At 35.4% G+C, this 20,510-nt stretch overlaps 1 protein-coding gene across 6 annotated transcripts in view; it reads right to left on the bottom strand.

The window, feature by feature from the left end:
- LOC123674156 (cyclic GMP-AMP synthase-like) overlaps positions 1 to 20,510 on the bottom strand; it is a 61,036-nt gene that overhangs the window by 16,857 nt on the left and 23,669 nt on the right. For all 6 annotated transcript variants that reach the window (XR_006746589.1, XM_045609055.1, XM_045609058.1 and 3 more), the window contains exons 2-7: positions 18,188 to 18,444; positions 17,061 to 17,166; positions 12,869 to 13,009; positions 5,122 to 5,259; positions 1,529 to 1,657; positions 747 to 942 (exon numbers count right to left, since the gene is read on the bottom strand). Coding sequence is in view for 5 of the 6 variants with exons in the window: in XM_045609055.1 (XP_045465011.1) it covers positions 747 to 942; positions 1,529 to 1,657; positions 5,122 to 5,259; positions 12,869 to 13,009; positions 17,061 to 17,166; positions 18,188 to 18,444 (967 nt within the window). In the remaining variant the exon portion in view is untranslated. The remainder of the gene's footprint in view (positions 1 to 746; positions 943 to 1,528; positions 1,658 to 5,121; positions 5,260 to 12,868; positions 13,010 to 17,060; positions 17,167 to 18,187; positions 18,445 to 20,510) is intronic.

The raw sequence follows: 20,510 nt of genomic DNA, 5'->3' as shown, positions 1-20,510 counted from the left end.
AATGGTTTTTGTTATTTATATTACTACAAACCATACGATGTTGTATATTTTTGAAATCAGTCGAAATTAAACTTTCAAAAAATGGTAAAGAAATCTAGTTTCCCATTTAAAAAAAAACATAACTTTGGGTATAAGCTTCGTAATTAAAAATCCCGCTGAAAAGACGAGCATACCACTGGATTCTACATGAAAAAAGTACCTGTTTAATGTTATAATTCTAGAGTTCCATCATCAGTATTAGCGGAGATATAATTTTTTATATCGCAATTTTTACAATTTTCACTTTTAACTCGACATCAAAAGAAGTGCTAAAATATCGAAATTTCCCCACCCTGTACAATTTCACGAAAATTTTTTGGATACAAAATGAATCACAAGTTTCAACTATCTCATGAAAATATTAATCTGCTCAATATTTTCGAAGCCATCAGTATGAAAATATGGAAAATGGTTAAGTTAGACTCGAGGTTAGATTCCACTTGTAATTAAAATTGTTCTGAAATGTGTACATTTATATCCAACTATACTATACTTGTTTCATCTTGATTTCGGAAATGAAAATAAACTGGAAGTATTCAAAATAAATATCCACAACTGAATATCCTCACTAAATTTTTTATCACATTAAAACATGTTTGAAGTGTTGAGTTTTTTCCAAATTAAATGCCTACTGTCAGACAAGGCTTTGTAATTATAATTGTAAAATTTGTTGACGTTATACATGGATAAACATTAAAATAACTCACCAAAGAACTCGAGAAGGGTCAATCGGAGTCTAGTTGGACTATCGTTTTGATTTTCTAGATTTTTTATTATTCTGTCTATTCTATTCGACATCTGTATAAGAGTTGCCTCTTTCATCCCAGTTAAAAGGTTGTACTCTTTGTTCCAATAATATGGAATAGTTTTTTGCTTCAATAATTCACCAAAGTACTTCAGTCCCTGTAAATTAATCAATCATTAGTGTTTGATGTAGTAGTTGTTAAAAAAATGAAAGATTCAGAAATAAACTCAGAAAATGTTTAGAAATAATTTTCGAGCAATCGATTCTTATAATGGAATGAAGTTTTTTGCAATCTTAAAGAAAAAGGGCCAAGCGATATTATTACCACAATCTGGAATGAAAAAAATGGAAAATGTACACAAATTAATGTTTCACAGAGTTCAAGTAAAAATTTAAAAAATCCTGAAATTTTCCAAAATGCATTTGTGGAGTTTGCAATATAAAAATTAATTGAAAAAAAATTATCATTGAAAATAATAAATCAAAAGCGATGTATTGTCCAAAAGTATTCTTCCAGAAAATCAAACCTAAGTTTTAATATTTATTTTGAAATGAAATTTCTTATAATGTACATTACTTCCGTTTTTATTATTGAATAACGAAACTTCAATATTAACATTTCAAAGTATTCACTTTTATTGAAGATTAACTCATAACGAATAAAGACATAATCAATCTAGGTTTTTTAAGGTTAAGTTTTCGCTTCAGAATGAAATCGCAATAAAAGTTGATTCACATACTTACCATCATAAAGATATAACTTCTGGGATTCCTCCAAAAAGTATCATCTACTTTTTCACTGAACAACATCATGACAGTTTTAATGAAGTAGCTTGCAAAAGATGATTCATTAAACTGACGGTTTCTCAAAAGCTGAAAGAAATATCATCATTTGTTCTAGAAACACCTCAATAATTATGAAAAATTTATCAAAAAACTTTCATTTCAGTTTTTGTATAGGTACCATTTCAAGATGAATATTTCAAATTTTCAATGAAGATTCTCTATACATAAGGATGAATGAACCCATTGCACTCCTTGGGGACCACATAATTGTATATATGTGTGAATGTTTGGTCTCGAAGAGCGCAATTCGCGCATGAATAGCGAATGCTTATAACCTTCTGAGGTTATGACCTCACTTGCAAAATCTCAACTCAGTGAAATTGTGAATGAAAAATCAGGATTTTTCCGATATTCTGCTTGAATTATTTATAGTTCTAAAGACGATAGCAACGCGAATTTTGTTATTTTTAATATAGGTACATTCAAAATCTGTTGACAGTAGTAATTACCCAAGGACAGCAAAAATTTTTCGAAAAAAAATTATAACAGATTTCGAAAGCTTATTTCTATGTCACAACAAGCTTGAGAAAATTGTTGAAAATTATTTGAGCATTTATCAATTATTTATCAATACGTCCAACATGTCAAAAAGTCGTGGAATCGGATACGATGGTTCTATTTGTTGTAATAATTGTGAGAAAACTTATCATCTTGAATATTTGAAGTTATCTGTGGAGGGTTTCAATAAAATTCGTGAAAATCCCACAAATAAATGGATTTGCGATACTTGTCGACAACCTAAGGCTCCTGATGTGGGAAGAGTCAAAAGGGGAATTCTTCTGGTAGTATTTTCGTCACTAGGGAAAACTTAGCCACTATGAGGATAGAAATTGTAAGTGAGCCATCTACAATTTTTCTGAGAGAACTTGATGTTGGGTTTCATGTGAAAAGACGAATATACAATTGAATGGTATTCTTTTTTTTGGTTCTCAGGACAAGGGATATCGAAAGATCGGTTCATGTTACCCATCTGTTGGAAATTAAGACGAAGAATTCTCTTGAAATCCGCATACTTCTCTCCAAGTCATAAACCTCAACCCAAAATGACCGATATGTTTTAGTTTCTGCACGCGAAGGAATGTGAGAGATTTTTATTATTTGAGTCATCTGGTGTCCACTCGAACGAAATACCCTTGATTAATGAAAAGGTTTTTACGTCAAGGTCACTTTCAGCCGATCTATCGGATATCCTTTCGTTACAGTTAATGGTTTAAGTGAAATTTGTGACACATCTGGAAATTAGCTATTTACTATGAGTTATATATTCCGTAGGGTGCGCTATATAATAGTTTCATCTTAGGTTTTTTCTTCCACCCACAAAGGCCCATTCCTAAATCCTCCACTATTTTCATGTAAAATATGAGTACCTCAATAGAAAACCTATATTCCACTTCCCAAATTAAGGGATGATTCAATGATCATTTGTAAATATTCAAATATGTTGCTACCATTATTATATTATTATTATATGTTCAATAGTTGGTTTGAAAATTTCTAGTCGAGAGGGTAATCCCTTCTAACGAAGAGGGTCAGTTTTACATTTTGGGTGTATATTCAGCAGTGTAAAAACCTGTATCGAGTTCTTGTTATCAAGTTGAATGAGAAAAAATTCAACTTAGTGCAAGAAATAGTGTTTAGTGTTATCCTAGACCTATCCTACTTCACTTCGATTATATCCGCCTAGATAATCACAGAATCGTTGTTTATACAGAGTAATCGATTATCTTTGGGTTGTGGCATACCAATTGGTCAGAACAGACTTAATACCAAAGATTAAGTCAAATACCGTGATAAACTAGTGGTGGAACGAATCATTGGTCCTTCGGGTCGGATCAAAATCGCTTATCCGCAACTTTGGTGCTTCAGAAGTCGGATTAAATTCGCAAATCCCGTAGCATTTTTCACTCAGGAGTTGGATTAGAATCCTCGACAACCAGGAAAATACACTGGTTCTACAAGCCTCCTTAGCTTCATCGAGAAATCTAGAGGGCCTAATTCGAGTTCAACAGCAAGCAGAATTGGTGCAGTAATAGTTCTCCGAAAAAGTGTTGTTAAACTTAGTTTAGGGCCATTTGCACCATTTGCCTAAACATTGATTAAAATTTAAACGATGATTAATTTCTGATTTCTCTTAAAAAGTCATAGAGTAATCAACGTTTAAATTTTTAATCAATGTTTAGGCAAATGGTGCATCTGGCCCCTAGTGTCAAAAAGTGCACCGCGAATATTGTGAAGCAGTGAGTGTCTCACCATAAGGCAACTTCAGAAAGGAAAGGCAGTAAGTTATTGTAGCATCAACCAGTACCATATATTTGAACAATACTTTATCACTTTTATTTCATTCAAAAAATGGCAACCAATGATATTCAAGTCTTGAAAATTAAACACGGAAATGCCAAGAGAAATTTACACCGGTTGAGAAGATTCATATACGAAGAGCATAGATTTTTTTAACGATTCCGAAGAAGCTCGGCAAAGTTTTTTTTTTCCAAATTGATTTGGAACTACAAATTCTCGAGGATGATTTAGAGGATTTAGAAAATTACGAGACTATGAAATTGCTTGGGATCTACTCAAAGGACGATCATTGTAAGTTAATTCGTCAAGCGTTATTGAGGATGCCTTGCATCTCCAAGAATTTTTCGGTTCGGGCTTTGCTGAGTCATTTTAAAAAACACTAAAGAGCTCACAAGGCATAAGGCATTAGGAGAGTCCGTCAAGTCGTGGAAGATGAATATAAATGTTATTCTGCCGGAAAATTCAATCATTTTCTACGGGAAAAATGGAAAGAATTAAGCAGCAATTATCCGAATCCATCCTTAGGTCATATGATATATTTTGCAGTATATTGAGTATATTTTGCAGAAAAAAGTTTGAGTTCAAATGAAGAAATAATTGGTGGGAAACTGTCTCTAGACCTTCTTATTAGGAAAACCAGTCAAATTTTCAAAATTTGACACATCATCATAAGCGAAGAGTTCAGTACAATTTGTCTGATAGCATCGACACAGTTGGAGCTTCAACGTTGTATCAGCGAAATTCAGCTACATTTATGCAGAATGGTCATGAGAAACGAGTGCGTATGTGTAAAGCCATGGTGGTCATTTTCACGATGTATTATTCCATAAATAACCCTATCCTATGTACTTAATGACTCAATGAAAAGATAACAATCAAAAGACTAAAAAATGTATTCTAATTCAAATTTTGCGTTAATTTTGGGATACTGCAAAAGACACTGAAAGCAAAGAACGAAATGCTCTAAACTAGACTCCTGGACAATAAGAAAGAAAGAAGAACTAGAACACATGTGACAATTAGATATGAAAAATGATGTCTAAATTGCCTACCGTTCAACCTTCCCTCTTACATTCTTTCATCAAAATAAGTTTAATCTATTCAAATAATTAATTCCCTTGTAGTATATGTAACACTACGACTTGCACACTTATAATAATGAATTTTATTATTACTATCTGGAGAAAAATTACCTTCAGCAATCTTATGGTATCTTTCAAACCATTTTTACCAGTAATAACATCTTTTTCCTGTTCCTGGAAAGATAATCTCCAGAAAATGTAGGGTGATACGATTACTTTAGGATCTTTAGGCACTACGAGAAATTCTCCCTGCAAGTAGAAATTATTATTACCATTGGTATAACCAATGTTTTAAACTAGATATTACATCAGGATATGAAACTGTACTAATCAAATAAAAAACGGAATATTAAAAGTGTTCTACAAAGTAATAAACTAATAAAAGGAAATCAGATAGTGCTTCAGGATTATTCAACAAAACTCCTTCTCATTGAATCCGATCCTTCAAACTCATTAACTAAACCTTATACATATAACTAGTCACAACTACCGAATTGAAAATGGAAAACTTAGCGCAGAGTAGATTAGGACGGTAGAAACAATCAAAAGATGGCTCATGTCGACATGAGGAAGGACTCCCCCTCAGGAAGAGACGCAGAAACTGCCAAAAAGAATGAAACAACCTAAGGCAGAGTGGAATTACTTCAATGAATCGCACAAAAATTTAGAATAAGAAATACGTGAAACTGATGAATATTTCACCAAACGTATACGAGCAAGCAGAAAAGATATAAAACCATGTATTGGTACTACACCTTCCGAAAATACGGAAAACTCTGAGACGACCAAGGAATTGCAAAAGAAAAAGAGACAAACAGCGATTGCCCAAGCATCAAAGAACAAATTTCAAACATCGAAATTTTTGTGAGTTCATGCGTTACGGCCCTGGAGCACAACAATACAAAAGTATACGCCTGGTCCGACTCGAAAGTTATTGAATCATAAATAAACGCAGATTGACACAATGAGCATACTTTCAATCCGACATCGAACAGATCATACTCACAGCGAAAGTTAAAAAATCGAGATACCCAAAGAGTCACAACCCATTCATAGACACACAAGGTTTACTCAGAGTAGACGGAAAAATACATAATGCACCATTGAAATACAGCCAAAAACACACACCCCATTATACAACCCATGAATCTGGAGGAATCATGGAGGAAATCAAACCACTCTCAACTATCTTCGACAAAACTATTGGATAATCCAAGTAAAAAATAAAGTAAAACATGTCGTCCGACAAGGCGTTGTGTGCACGAAATTCCGAGCAGAGACCCGAAAATGGGATCACTGCCAAAACCCAGAGTATCACCATCCCATCCTTTCACACAGGTGAATGGCTATGCAGGGCCGGTGCAAATAAGGCTTTCCAGAGGCAGAGGATGCAAATCAAACAAAGGAACATAGCTATTTCATCTGTCTGTCAACCAAGGCAATTCACATAGATGCAGTAACAGATCTAACATGTGATTTCATGGCCGCCTTCAGGAGGTTCATCCCGCGCAGAGGAATATGCATCGATTTGTACTCCAACAACGGTACGGACTTTGTCGGCGCCAAGAAAATCCTGGACAAGGAAACGAGAGAAGCTATAGACGAACAAGCCCTTAAAAGAAGCAACTGCCGTCGAAGCCGTGCGATGGCAATGAAATCCATCCATCATGGAGGTCTATGGGAAGCTGGAGTCAAGTACCATCTGAAACGAGTTATCCTCAACCACACACTAACATATTACGACGAATTATCAACTCTGCTGTGTCAAATCGAAGCATGTCTGAATTCACGCCCATTAACAGCTCTTTCAGAACATCCAGAAGAAAGATGTGACATTTTCTAATCGGACGCCCGCTAAAAATGATTCCTGAATCTCCATTCTCGAGTTTCAAAACAGATATTTTTGGAAAAAATGCACGAACGAATACTCAACTAGACTACAACATAGATCAAAATGGACAAGAAAAGAAGAAAACCTGAAAATCGGATACATCGTGCTGATAAACAGGAAAATGTAAATCCAAATAACTAGCCTCTCGAAAAACTACGCAAAACGCATAACCTTACGCAGTTACGCACTAAAGACAACGTCAACATAAGAATATCAATCACAATAACAACAGAGGATGAACAAGACCTGAACGATCCAAGAACGTCTACAAACTATTATTAGAACAAACTGACCTATGTAGGTGATGGCCTATCAAATGACAGTCGGAAGCACAATCACCTCTATCAATAAACTCGAGAACTAAGGTAATCATTTTTAATGTCATTTTAATATTTTTAGTATTATGTTATTCAAGGTTAAGGAAGCCATAGCCCAGACGAACACCGAGCCCGTTCATCCTGAAAAAGGAAGAGAGTTGCAGCCAATCTACAGCACGTGACAGTTTGATCAACCCTCAGGAATTCTCTGAAGTTCATCCTACTGGATTCAACTATACAAGGGGAAGGGTGGTCTTATTCCTGTATATTTTGAACTCGAAAGATTTATTGTGTTGACATGTTTCGTCCCATGGCCATCATCAGAACACAATCTAAAAACATTCCACAATCAATAGATGTTTAAACAGACGTTGAAATAGATAACTCTGCCTGCTTGGCCGTTGGGTGGATTAAGTAGCTCAGCGGTCAGGTTGCCGGTCCTAAGCCCGGATAAAAGAGGAAGGTTGTCGGGCCAGGTTAGCACCCTACCCAACGTAAAAACAAGAAAATGCTCATAGAACCAGAAACACGCCTCGGACCAGGACTGCTAAAATGATGACGACACAAGCTAGAAAAAGGTATTTGAGTTAGAAATCCGAAAACATAATGAGAGTTGCCTCTTGGAACATAAAGTCACTAAATAACAGAGACCAAGAAACAATGAATGAGTTGAGTGATAACAAAGTCGATATCTGTGCCATCCAGGAAACTATGGTCAAAAACTTTACCCTGAATATCTGTTAGTATACAGTGGTGTACCAAAGAAAGAGAGGGCGAGAGAGGGAGTCACTATAGCCATTAAAAAGAAGTATTTTAACATAGAATAATGCAGGTATATATCCTCTCGAATTGTAGTCATCAGGATGAATACTGAAAAACAAAAATTGAACATATTATCTATCTACGCACCAAAAGACAACAGACCAAAGGCAGAAAGAGAATTATTCTATGATGAGTTGCAGGATACTATTGACAAACTACCACCTAGACATCCGATGATCATCCTTGGAGATTTTAACGCCCGCGTTGGCAATAAAGTAATACCAGGAGTAAAACAAAGATTCAACGAAGCTGCCGTGAACAACAACGGAGAATTAATGATGAGTTTGTGTTCCTTCAATGAATTACGCATTAATAACACCTTTTACCACCATAAACCCCAGTACAAGCTCACTTTTTCGAACACCAGAAACCAAAGTTCGACAATAGACTACATATTAACAAACAGATGCATACATCCCGTACAAGTACTGGATATAAGAACACTTAACTCAGTGAATGTCGGCAGTGACCACAGCATGGTGCTGGGAAAAATCATATTGAAAATCATAACACAAAGAACCCCTAGATCAGAGAACACAACAGAAAAGATCAATGTAGAATCACTGTGGGACCCAACGATAAAAGAGCTTTACGTGGTGTAATCAAAGCGCAACTTACTCGATTTATAACATTTTTGAACAACATATCAGATAAAAAAATAACTGAAATACCCGACAGACTTCTAAAAAGTGAGAAATTATGGGATGTTTTCGAATCAATCCAATCGCAAATTGAAGTTATTGATGAAAGAGAATTAGATTCTAATGAAAGGCAAACATTTGAGGACTCGTTTTATGATACAGTTTCAAGAGCAAAAGAAATACTCTCTAATTCAACGCAACATAATGCAAAAACAACGGTGAACAATCAACCAATATCAGAGCATTAGTTTCAAGTACTATCAAATTACCCACCTTAGAATTACCACATTTCAATGGAGCATATGATCAATGGATTCAATTCAGAGATACATTAAAGTCTTTAATACACACAAGTACTACTTTAAGCAATATACAGAAATTTCATTATTTACAATCATGTCTTAAAGATGAAGCTGCGCAAACCATTCATTCACTAGAAATATGTGATAAAAATTATGAAACAGCATGGAAACTTTTACAAGAACGATTTGAAAATAAACGCCTCATTGTACACAAGCATATTAGATCACTTTTCGAATTAGAGCCTCTTACCAAAGATTCATTAACCTTACTTCGAAAGTTATCGGAAGATGTCAAAAAGAATTTACGTGCATTAAAGTCATTAGATCTACCAACTGAATCATGGGATGCACTTCTAATATCAAGTAAATTTGACCCGAGTACCAAAATGGAATGGGAAAAAACAATAGTTTCAAATACCTTACCAGACATGGAACAGTTGTATGGTTTCTTAGCGCAGAGATGTCAAATTCTAGAAACAATTTCATCCTGCAAACCAGTCAATACAAGTGAAGGCATTAATTCATTAGAACAAGGATATAAATCGCGTACAAATAAAACAACTTCTCGAAATCATTTCTTTCAACAAATCAATCGAACTCTTGTCCTTTCTGCAAACAGGCACATTACCTTTATCAATGCCAAAAATTCATTGACTTACCATCAAAATCAAAATATAACGAGGTCAAACAACTCAAACTATGTATTAATTGTTTACGTTCAAATCATTTTAGTCCTGATTGTCATGCAAGCGGCTGCAAAAAGTGCGGAAAAAAGCATAATACATTGTTACATTCAGAATCTTTTGAGAGGAAATATTCTAATCGAAGCAATCATCTAGAATCGAACAACAATCAATCAAACCTTCATGCGGATCAGGCATCTACAAGCCACCAAAGGGAAAAAAGAGAATCATCAATATTTACTCATTGTTCATTTAATCAATCTCAAATACTTCTTTCAACAGCACTTGTATACGCAATTGATAAATACAATCAACCACACGAAGTGAGAGTTTTACTGGATAGTGGTTCAATGGTTTAACAAATAGCGTTCTTTATCGTAACATAAAGTTCAGAAAATACCCAACATATTTGTTCCTTCGAGCCGCATATTTGGTCCGGATTCAAGCAGCAAACGAAAGTGAAGTGAAACATCGCAAATATCATTTTCAACAATTATTAACACGAGCGAAGGAAGCGGAACATCGTACATCGTCGACTTTGGAAAGGAGAAAGCACTTGACACCCTGCGAGTCTATGCAGGAACGCAAGTTATTCAGTCCATTATACAGTCCACTAGCATAAGCATATACAGGGTGGCCATTTGAAAACGAAACAGACGAGATTACAGACGAAATAAAGTTTTTCGATAGAAATGCTCGGACAGGTCGATTTCTGTTTCGAGGGGGACAACTTAAGATATAGGTTACGGACGCATAGCGCTTCAACCCTTGCTACTACAACCCTCACCCCCAAATTTTGAATAGGGAAGATGGGGTGAGTGATACCTCATTTGAAAGGTATTTTTATACTGATTTCAGCACAGTAATTGTTTTTTCATTTTATGCATTAGTTCTCGAAATATTCTTAACTAAGTATTTGAAAATGATGTGGTGTTTTCATGGCACTTGTAGTAATCGACATTTTGAGCTTCAAAACAATCATGACTGTGGCTTCCTTCCTAACTAACTAACGCATGAATATTTCGAGAACTAATGCATAAAATGAAAAAACAATTACTGTGCTGAAATCAGTATAAAATACCTTTAAATTGAGGTATCACTCACCCCATCTTCCCTATTCAAAAATTGGGGGTGGGGGTTGTAGCAGCAAGGGTTGAAGCGCTATGCGTCCGTAACCTACATCTTAAGTTGTCCCCCTCGAAACAGAAATCGACCTGTCCGAGCATTTCTATCGAAAAACTTTATTTCGTCTGTAATCTCGTCTGTTTCGTTTTCAAATGGCTACCCTGTATATGTAACCATCAGAAGTGAATATATTATTCGTTAACAAATAGCGTTCTTTATCGTAACATAAAGTTGAGAAAATACCCAACATATTCACGAATTTAATGCGTAATTGTAACTTATTTCAAAATTAGAAACTTACGATTTATATTCAAATACCGTAATCTGTCAATTTTCGTAACAGTAGCACCAACTGTCAAGATACAATACAAAAGTCACTAGGATATAATATAATCTGAATTTTTCATTGAAATTAGACAATATTTCACAAAACTTGACTGAAATAGAGAGAATATCGTCCAATAGCCGTCGCAGAAGGCAATTCCAACACTCTTGCATTCGTGTTGGAATAGGAGCCCATTCTGCAACTTGTTTTAGAATATACTATTCTGTTTGCCAAATATGTCCTTAGAAGATCATTTACTACATCTCTGAAACCAAAGAAGTTTAACTTGTCCAATAGAATTTCATGGGACACTGAATCAAAGGCTTTACTAAGATCGAAATCTAGCATTTTTATGACTTCTCCATTATCGAAAGCCACCATGATATTTTGTATAATTTCTATTAGAGCTGTTATTGTGCTTCTTTGCTTCTTATAACCATGCTGGTCAATGTGCAGTAGGGAGTATTTCTCTAAAAAATTGACCATTTTATTTTTGATTGCTGGTTCAAAAATTTTCGACATATTTGGGAGTATTGATATAGATAGGTCTATAATTGTTACATTCATTTATATCTCCTTTTCTCTTGTATACTGGAACTACACTGGAAGACTTGAGCTCATCCTGAAAATAACCACTACTGAAACATTTTTTATAAGAATGCTGATGGGCTTGAACAGTTCATAACTGAATAGTTTGAGAGGTCATTCATTCATTAACAGAAAGTATTTGTCTATTGTATTTTTATTTTTGACCTGGAAAAATAATCTTCCCACCTCCTCCTCGGTACAATCGGTAAGATAGCAACTTTTGAAAGTGTCTGCTTTTACGTTCTTCAAGAAGTCCTTATATAGTTTACCTGTGTTCTTTAGTTGTTTTGCGGTGTTCTTTCCAATCTCTGAAAAAAACTTGTTTATGTCATTTTCATATTGTCTTTAGTTGAATTTTGTCTTTTCTTGTTTTTAATTATATTCCACATGGTTTTGATTTATTTTATTATTATTATTTTCTCTCAGTGTGTTCTCCACTAGACTTGTACAGAAGTGTAATCGACTAGACAACCATCAAATACATACGTTATAAAGTTTTTTCAGATTGCATTCTAACAAACATTTTTGCATATATTTTCGTTTCATTTTTTATTCAAAATGATGTCCAAATGAATGAATGATTTCAAGTTCTTTCTCGTTAAAACTAACAAATTTCTGCTTAGCTTCTTTTTATTCATTTTCAATATGATCCATAATCCATTTTCACTACCTGCCAACTATTGATATATTCCTCCATATGTCATTGCGCGAAATTGCTTAATGAGAGAAATAAGAAAGAATTCTAATCATGAAATCTCCCTCAATCACTCCACTTGGGAGATTATAAGTTAGAATTCAATGGATTTCCTCCATTTGTGCAATCCAAAATTATGCGACTGTTGTAAGGATTCCAGGAAATTGAAATTCAGGTAAATCCTGGAAGTAATGAGCATTCTGTATATATGTATACACAGTGTCTGTTATTTACCAGGTGGTAAATTATTGATTTATAATATCTCCGAAGTCCCAAAGGATTCGTTGAAGATAAAACTCATTCACTTCGAAATAACATGTTTTATATACAAAAATTGCAATAATGTAAATTGTAATAATAATATGTATTTATCTAACAATCATATCTCCATGATAAGAGCTGAGTTAAGTACTAAAACCAGAAATGATTGATAGGGTTGAACATATTATACATGTAATCGATTTACTTACCTTAGAAGTTGATGCGTTTTTTCTGTAAGGTTTCGCAGGCCAATACTGGTCAGTAAAAATGAAACAAGGAACTAAGTCGACACATACTTTTTTACCTTCAATGTCAGTCTTTAAAGTCATCGCAGGACCACTTTTACTGAACTGAAAAAAAAAACTTTTTTAATATTTACCCTCTTTTAAAACTTTGTTGCACATCCAGTGAAACAATGTCTGAAGTACGAATGAAGTTTGATTAAACATTTTTCGTGATCACCAAATTATCAGCCGAAATTGTGAGCTGTGTAAAGCTGGCACCCCCAAATGCAAATTTTGGGGTCAGAATTTCAGGATCGTTTGTCCATCGTAGATCCACGTTTGTCCGCCATTTTTTTCATTTGTCTAGGCGATCGAGAGATATAAGAAAATACATCTTTTCTGTTCGTTTTCTGTGCAGCACCCGCAAACTGCAAAATGTTTTGTGTTTAAATGCCATAAATCATTTTTCCAGCTTAAGTCTACTTTTGTCCAACCACAGAAACCAAAATAATAAGATTTTGCTTCAACTGTATTTTTCCCTTCAACAAGCAATATTTTATCAGTGCACGAAATTTTTTTTCCCCAAGTTTTTTCAATAACAAAAGTAGCTACAATCACAATGCAATATCTCACAAACTCATGGTCGGACTGCTGCCAAATTTCGACACCTATCGTTTGAAGGTTGGTACTAACAGAAAATCAAATGGATTTAATACTAGCACCGCCATCTGTGCATCAGTTCGAGGACTTTTCAATTGGCCTAATATCACCTGATAAGGTAGGGTTGGCCATTGTTTCTTCCTTTCTGTTTATGTTTTGCTTCATATTGTTAGTTTGAGGTTTCAATTTTTTTTTTCAACTTTGTTTATTTAGCCTGTAATTCTTACCGGTTCGTGACATGCGCCTGATATCGCCGCGGAGAACCTGTTCTCCCCACTCTGTTTTTGATCCACACCCCTGATTCGCCGACCGACGCTCCAATATAATTATTTAGTGCTTCAATAACGAAAGGGATTCTATGCAGGTTCCCTCCATAGACATATAATAACATGGACTCTCCACCCCCAAGATACTCTTATGATAGATTTATGCACCATTCCTAAGAACTAAACCTAATAATTCAGTGGCGTTTATGCACTCTCTTGTTAGTTCTTAGTTAAGGCATGCGCACGTGCTCGAACTACTTTCTATTTCTTCTATACTTTGATGTTTGACATTGATATTTATTGTGAAAAAATAAAATTTAATTTTTTCAAATACTAATACTTTTCATCGATAAACACGAATAAAGAACATAAACTGATAGAAACTGGTGCTCGTTAATATTGAAATTCTAAGCGGCGCACACGCACTTCTATATTTTACCTGAGCCCTTAGTTCTTAGTTAAAAGTTGGCCTGCTAGTGTTAGTTCTTAGGAAACGCCTTCATTGATTTGTTAGCGTTCAATTATTAGTTCTTAGGTTTAGTCTTAGTTCTTAGGACTGGTGCATAAACCCAACATTACACAAGGTATGCCGATGCGCATCTTCTGGAGAGGGGAATGTGACGTCACTTCTGAAGAGATATTCAAACGATAGAATGAAATATATGAATATTTCTTACAATAAGACCGAAATCTTGACTAGTTTTACACCTCGGCCCAGTCCTCACGGTAACGAATTGTATCTTGTCAACCTCTCCAGTACGAGAAAAAACCTTTTCGTTGTTGAGCATTTCAACATGATTGACATTCAAAGGTCCCTAATCAAATAATAAATCATACAGCTCCCCTGCAAGCAATCATTTATTTTATTAACGACTTTTATGCCGACACTATTTTTTTATGTCGGCACTATTAGAGAAAACAACCGAAACCAGCCAAAACATTTCAGGAAAAACCAAAGCCCATCCCTACTTGATCTCATTCTCTTCTCTACTGAATTTATTTCACCTTTCGGACGGTCAGAACACGTTACTTTGGTATCGAAGGTGTAACTCAGCATTCCTAAATCGAGTAAAGTTACCCAACCTGCTAAAATCATGGTCTGAGCACCAAACTTCACGACATTGTCTGGAGCGATATTTTCCAGTTGACTGAATATGTTCTATGTAGTATGCCACATGAACTCGAATCTTGTACTCCGAATCGCTTCAAAGTTGTCATTCCAGATTTCTTCACATAGACAGTGACTACGACGCTAGTCGTAGTTATTCAAATCGTGTGAGTGATTAAATAAGGAAGGCTAAATCGAAATTTAAGCCCGGCTTTGCTTCATTGGGCCATAAAAAATTCTTCAAGTACATAAGATTTAATCTGAATCGCAAAGTTACCGTTCCGTTAGTAAGAAATTGTCATGATAGTGCTTCTGAATCGGAGATCTGGGCCTGTCAATATTTCCATATTAGATTCCTCTAGCCCTGTCAATCAGTTGGACCATGTGGTGTTCCCTCCAAGGGTTGCTGAGGGGTACTTTTCTTCTCTAGATGCCGGTAATACCCCCGGAGGTGGTGCTGTTCTCTTAAAAAAAATGTGCATTTTCTCTGTCGCTACCCCTTTCGATGATTTTCACGCGGTCCTTGCACAAATTGTCGAAAAGGCTGATCACACCGATTTTCAAAAAAAAAGACAACCCCGATCCTAAAAACTGTAGGCCTTGTTTCGACTGTCGCCAAAATCTACGAAAAAATGATTCACGAGTGGATATCTCAATTTGCACACGCCAATGGTATTATACCTGATGGCCAGTACGGTTTTCTTCCAGACCACTCCGTGATCACCAATCTTCAACTTGTATTAATGACTGGAGTTAAATACTCAAAGCTCTCTCAAGTTGAAGAGACTCAGCATTCGTGGCGATCTTCTTATGTGGCTCGAGGCCTTTTTATCAAACAAAGTTTTCCAAGTTCGGTGACTAGTTACCATTTATTGAAAAGGTTTCTAGTGGAGTTCCCCAGGGTTCTGTTCTGGGGCCACTTCTTTTTTGCTCTTCACATCATACCTACCAGATTTGATGAAATCATCTTGTTCCTTATTTGCCAATGACTTTGAAATATAGGTTAATCTCTCCGTAAAGGAGTTTGTACTTACAAGGCTGTTTTTGACAACATCTTTCCTAATTCCATATGCAATACTACTGAACGAAAAGAATTGGAATCCTGCACTGTTAAGTGGATATCTGCTATGCTGAGGGGGCGAAACGTCGTGGCCTGTCTAGGAGAACGAAAGTGACTGTGGTGACGAATAGGGGATGTCCTCAAGGAGGGGTACTATCACCCTTGCTGTGGAGCTTGGTACTCAGGCGTACGCCGACGACATAGTAGTGACTGTGAGTGATAACCATGAGGGTTCACTAAGTGACCGAATGCAGCATACCCTCAAAATCAATGAGAGTGGGACAATAAAATAACCCTCTGGAGGAACAATACTGGTCTTGCTCAAGCTAAAAAATTTGTGGTATTTTCGCCGACCTATGCGAAAAAGCCCTTGAAGCTACCAAGAGCTGAACTTCGGGTGAAGCTGCGAGTGCTGCCAGAATACTGTCGGTGCAAATATCTTTTGTACCGCTTGGGTAAATCAGCAGATGAGATTTGCAGGCTCTGTGGTAAGAATGTAGAAACAACCGAACACATAGTTGACTGGCCTAAGAACGACTCATATGGATAAGACAGTCCTGAATACTACCGAAGTAACCTTCGTCGGCTTCGTTAACAGTATCGACAGCCTCGTTGGATTTGTATGAATAGGAAGGGTGAAGAACAAAAGTTCAATTTGGTCGCAGTTTCCGGAAGGCAAACAGAGCCGTGGCGAATCCGATTCAGTAGTAATAAAAATAATTCAGATATCTATATTTTTTGTAGTTGCTTGTAGGCAAAATAAGTGTAGGTACTTGGCTGCTGTAAGAATAATAATTCGAATGAAATAAGTATAATACATCTTGTGGGGGAAAACAACGGTATTCCGCGTGTTTCCATTCATAATTAATAGCCTTCAAAAAGTCTTTTATTGAATACAAAAAAATTACAACTGATTGATTGATTTTACTAACCGCAAATATCATATTAAATTAGTTTTCAATTAAGTTATAGGCCAATTAACTATTTTACGGAATGCATTTACATTTGAAATTGAAATTCAACAACTCGTGTTTTTTCAAAGATGACTCTTTATTCGAAAATAAACAAATAATTTGATATTACCTTGTAGTTGCCAATACTAGATATCACTTTGGAACAAACTCCTTCAAACCATTCCCGAAATTTGTTTGTCATCAAATAATTGCCATCTACAAATTTTTCCATTGATCTGAAATATAGGTAAAGGAAAATTATTTCAAATTTCGAAATATAACTATCATTTATGAAAGGTATGATGCCTCGTTCACATTTTCTCTGCGAGAAGATTTATCTACACATGCTTTATTGTTTGAGGTTAACAATTTTCTGTATTGATTTATCTCATAAGAATACAGTGTGGTCTAACGAAAACTCAACACTACGATTGTCCGGCTTTATAAAATGAAAATGTGGAAAATCGCTCGGACCCGTCAATTTCTGATAAGATTGGGAACAAGTTTTCCGCTCTTCGCATCTCCGTGACTGTAACTCCCTAACGTGATTGAGTAATGTAAAAATTGGAAAAGGCCTGATTCAAAAACGACAGACAATATTTGTTTAGAAATTATAATAATAAGAAGAAATTCATAATTTACTGTTTTATTAACCACAAAAACGTACATATAAGTCAACTAACTACTGACACACTCTTAATGTATATATCAGCAGTTGTTTGAACCACAGAAAAATATGTGAAAGAAGTTTTACCTTACCAACTAACATAAATAGGGATGATGGGTGTTGCGATACCTGATTTGGAAGATCTTATCGCCTATCGGGTACTATCTGATCCTGAAATTTTGCTTCAAAATTTCCATCGATAATAAAATGACGGATAAAATAGTGGAAGAGTACTTACTACTAAATACCTCGCTAAATATCTTTGAAATGTGTCGGATACGAATAATATTCTCTAAATAAATTCTACATTGCCTCTTTCACTATTTTCGCTGTTATTTCATTATCGATGGATATTTTGACGCGAAATTTTAGAATCAGATAGTACTCAATACGATCTTCAAAATTAGTTATCGCAACACCCCTCGTCCATATTCAGAATCAAAGGGTTGTGCTCCCCCCGTCAGGGGTTTTAAGTTACAGGGATGAAAAAAGCGGAAAATTTTGTTCCCCTCGAATCATAAATTGACGGGTCCCAGCGATTTACTAATTGGTGTAAGCTGGTATATTCTGAATATAAAATCAATACGAACTTGTATTCTTTATTGTAATCTGATTCTTTACTCAGCGAATCCAACTCAACATAGACTTTAACGAATCCAGGTTTTTCGTTAACTGTCAATTGAGCATTTGCTTTTTTCGGCAATTTCAGGACAATATCTATATCATATTCATCTGGTAAATGTATCTTTAATCCATCATAATAACTTCCCCCGAAGAGTATTTTATTGAACAAATTTTTGAACAGAATATCCTTGGATTTCATTTCGTCCACTACCTGATTGATAATCTGAAAAAAAAAAAAACTGTCATCATCTTTTAGTAAAAAAGAACTAATGCGAAGGGCAATAGAAATAGGCTGAATCAAATCTATACTGATATTAGCCTCCAAGGACTCTGCAAGAATAATGCGTTCTTTTTTGAAAAAAGTACTTAATGATTGATTTGGAGTTTTGTAGGCTCAACTCTCAGATAATGAGGTAAATGATTGAATAATTCAATGCTCTGGTAAACTAGAAATATTTTGGCAAGAATGGAGTTTACTAATCAGTCGTTGCATAATCACGAAAATCAGATATCTTTCAAAACGGGTTTACGCGATTTTCTAGGATCAAACTTTCAATTCGATCTGATGTAATGTATATCGTACAAGATTCTCAAAATTCGTTTCCAAAAAAATTTTTTCATTCATATTAAACACATTAGAATATTTTGTAGAAATTCCATCGCAAAATCTGTTGAATGGAAAACTCCTAATAAACTAGGCCAATGTGCAGGGGTGGATCCAGGCGATGTTTGAGGGAGACCATAGAAAGTCACCGCTAATATAGGTTAGCAAAATAAAGGAAATTTTTAGGTTAAGTGTTTTTTATAGAAAGATGAATTTTAGTAAATCATATCATATTTAGTTTCCAATTTTAACATCTTAGTTACTTCTACTCGACAAAATTCTGGATTCCAGATTCGATAACCTTTTGTTATCTCAGAATATCCAATGAATATTCCGGTTTTTGTTTCTGGTTCGAATTAGCCTCTTTTGGGATTTTTATCAAGTGCAAAAGCTTTCGACCCAAAAATATGGAGATGTCATACTGACGGTTTCCGACCTACCAATCACTTATAAGGAGATTTGTTTTCGAGAATTTTTGTAGGAGTTCTATTACATAAGTAATTCGCTGTATTCATTCAATTCAAAGCTTCAGGATCAGGTAAAATATATCTCGACTCTATTGCTATCCGAAGGTTTTCAAATGAGGATGGTAGAGAATAAAGCATCATTATACTAAGAAGTTCTTTCGGAACACTTATTCATGTAAGCTCATTTGTTAGGTGTGTCCATCAAATTAGTCAAATGTTTATGAATGTCTCCATTTTCACGTAATTTTTGAAAAATGAGCTGTTTTAATAATGTTGTAAAACAGCTGTAAAAGAATGCAAAACCGCCTTGAATAGATACCGACGAACCCGTAACTTGGTAGATTTAGTTGAATTCAAAAAACGCAAAGCCTTTGCTAGAAGAGTACTGAAGGAGAGCAAGCGAAATTCATGGAGAGAATATGTTTCAACTATAACACCAAATACTCCACCCACCCAAGTATGGACTAAGATAAGACGAATAAAAGGAGGAAATACCACTCAAAGAATTCCTGCAATCCTGGACCAAAACAATCAAGTGACCACTAATAGTCAAGAAATTGCAAATATACTAGGGGAACACCATTACAGGAGAACTCTCAACCACACATCTCAACCAATCTCTGAACAAGCGACTACTTCCGCTTTCAATTCAACTATCAACCAACCCTTTACAACACAGGAAATGAACTCGACCCTTTCATCGATGAGAAACTCAGCAGCTGGCCCGGATAATATACCAATGATATTTCTGAAGCAACTTCATCCGGCTTCACTGGCAAAGGTATTGGAATTATATAATCAGATCTGGACAACTCACCAATTTCCCACACTGTGGAGACAATCTCACATAATTCCTATCAAAAAAGCCGGCAGTGCCTCCCCTCCACCAAGTTCCTACAGACCTATCTCCTTGACTTGCACACTCTGCAGGCTCCTTGAGAAAATGGTCAATAGAAGATTGATGTGGTTTCTCGAAGTGAACAATTTGTTAAGTCCTACACAATCGGCCTTCAGACAAAATCGCTGTACAACAGACAACCTTGTACTCTTCCAGACTGAAATAGCTTATGCCTTTGCCCATAAACAAGACCTGATAGCTGTCATGCTAGATATTGAAAGCGCTTTTGATACAACAAGTCGAGAATCCATTTTAGCCAAGCTCAAGAATATCAATCTGAACGGAAATATCTACCTCTTCTTGAAGAACTTTCTTACAGA

The sequence above is a fragment of the Harmonia axyridis genome, chromosome 2 (assembly GCF_914767665.1).
Source record: "Harmonia axyridis chromosome 2, icHarAxyr1.1, whole genome shotgun sequence".
Classification (NCBI taxonomy): Eukaryota; Metazoa; Arthropoda; class Insecta; order Coleoptera; family Coccinellidae; genus Harmonia; species Harmonia axyridis.
The sequence above is the reverse complement of the archived record's forward strand: the minus strand, read 5'-3'. Positions and strand labels throughout refer to the sequence as shown.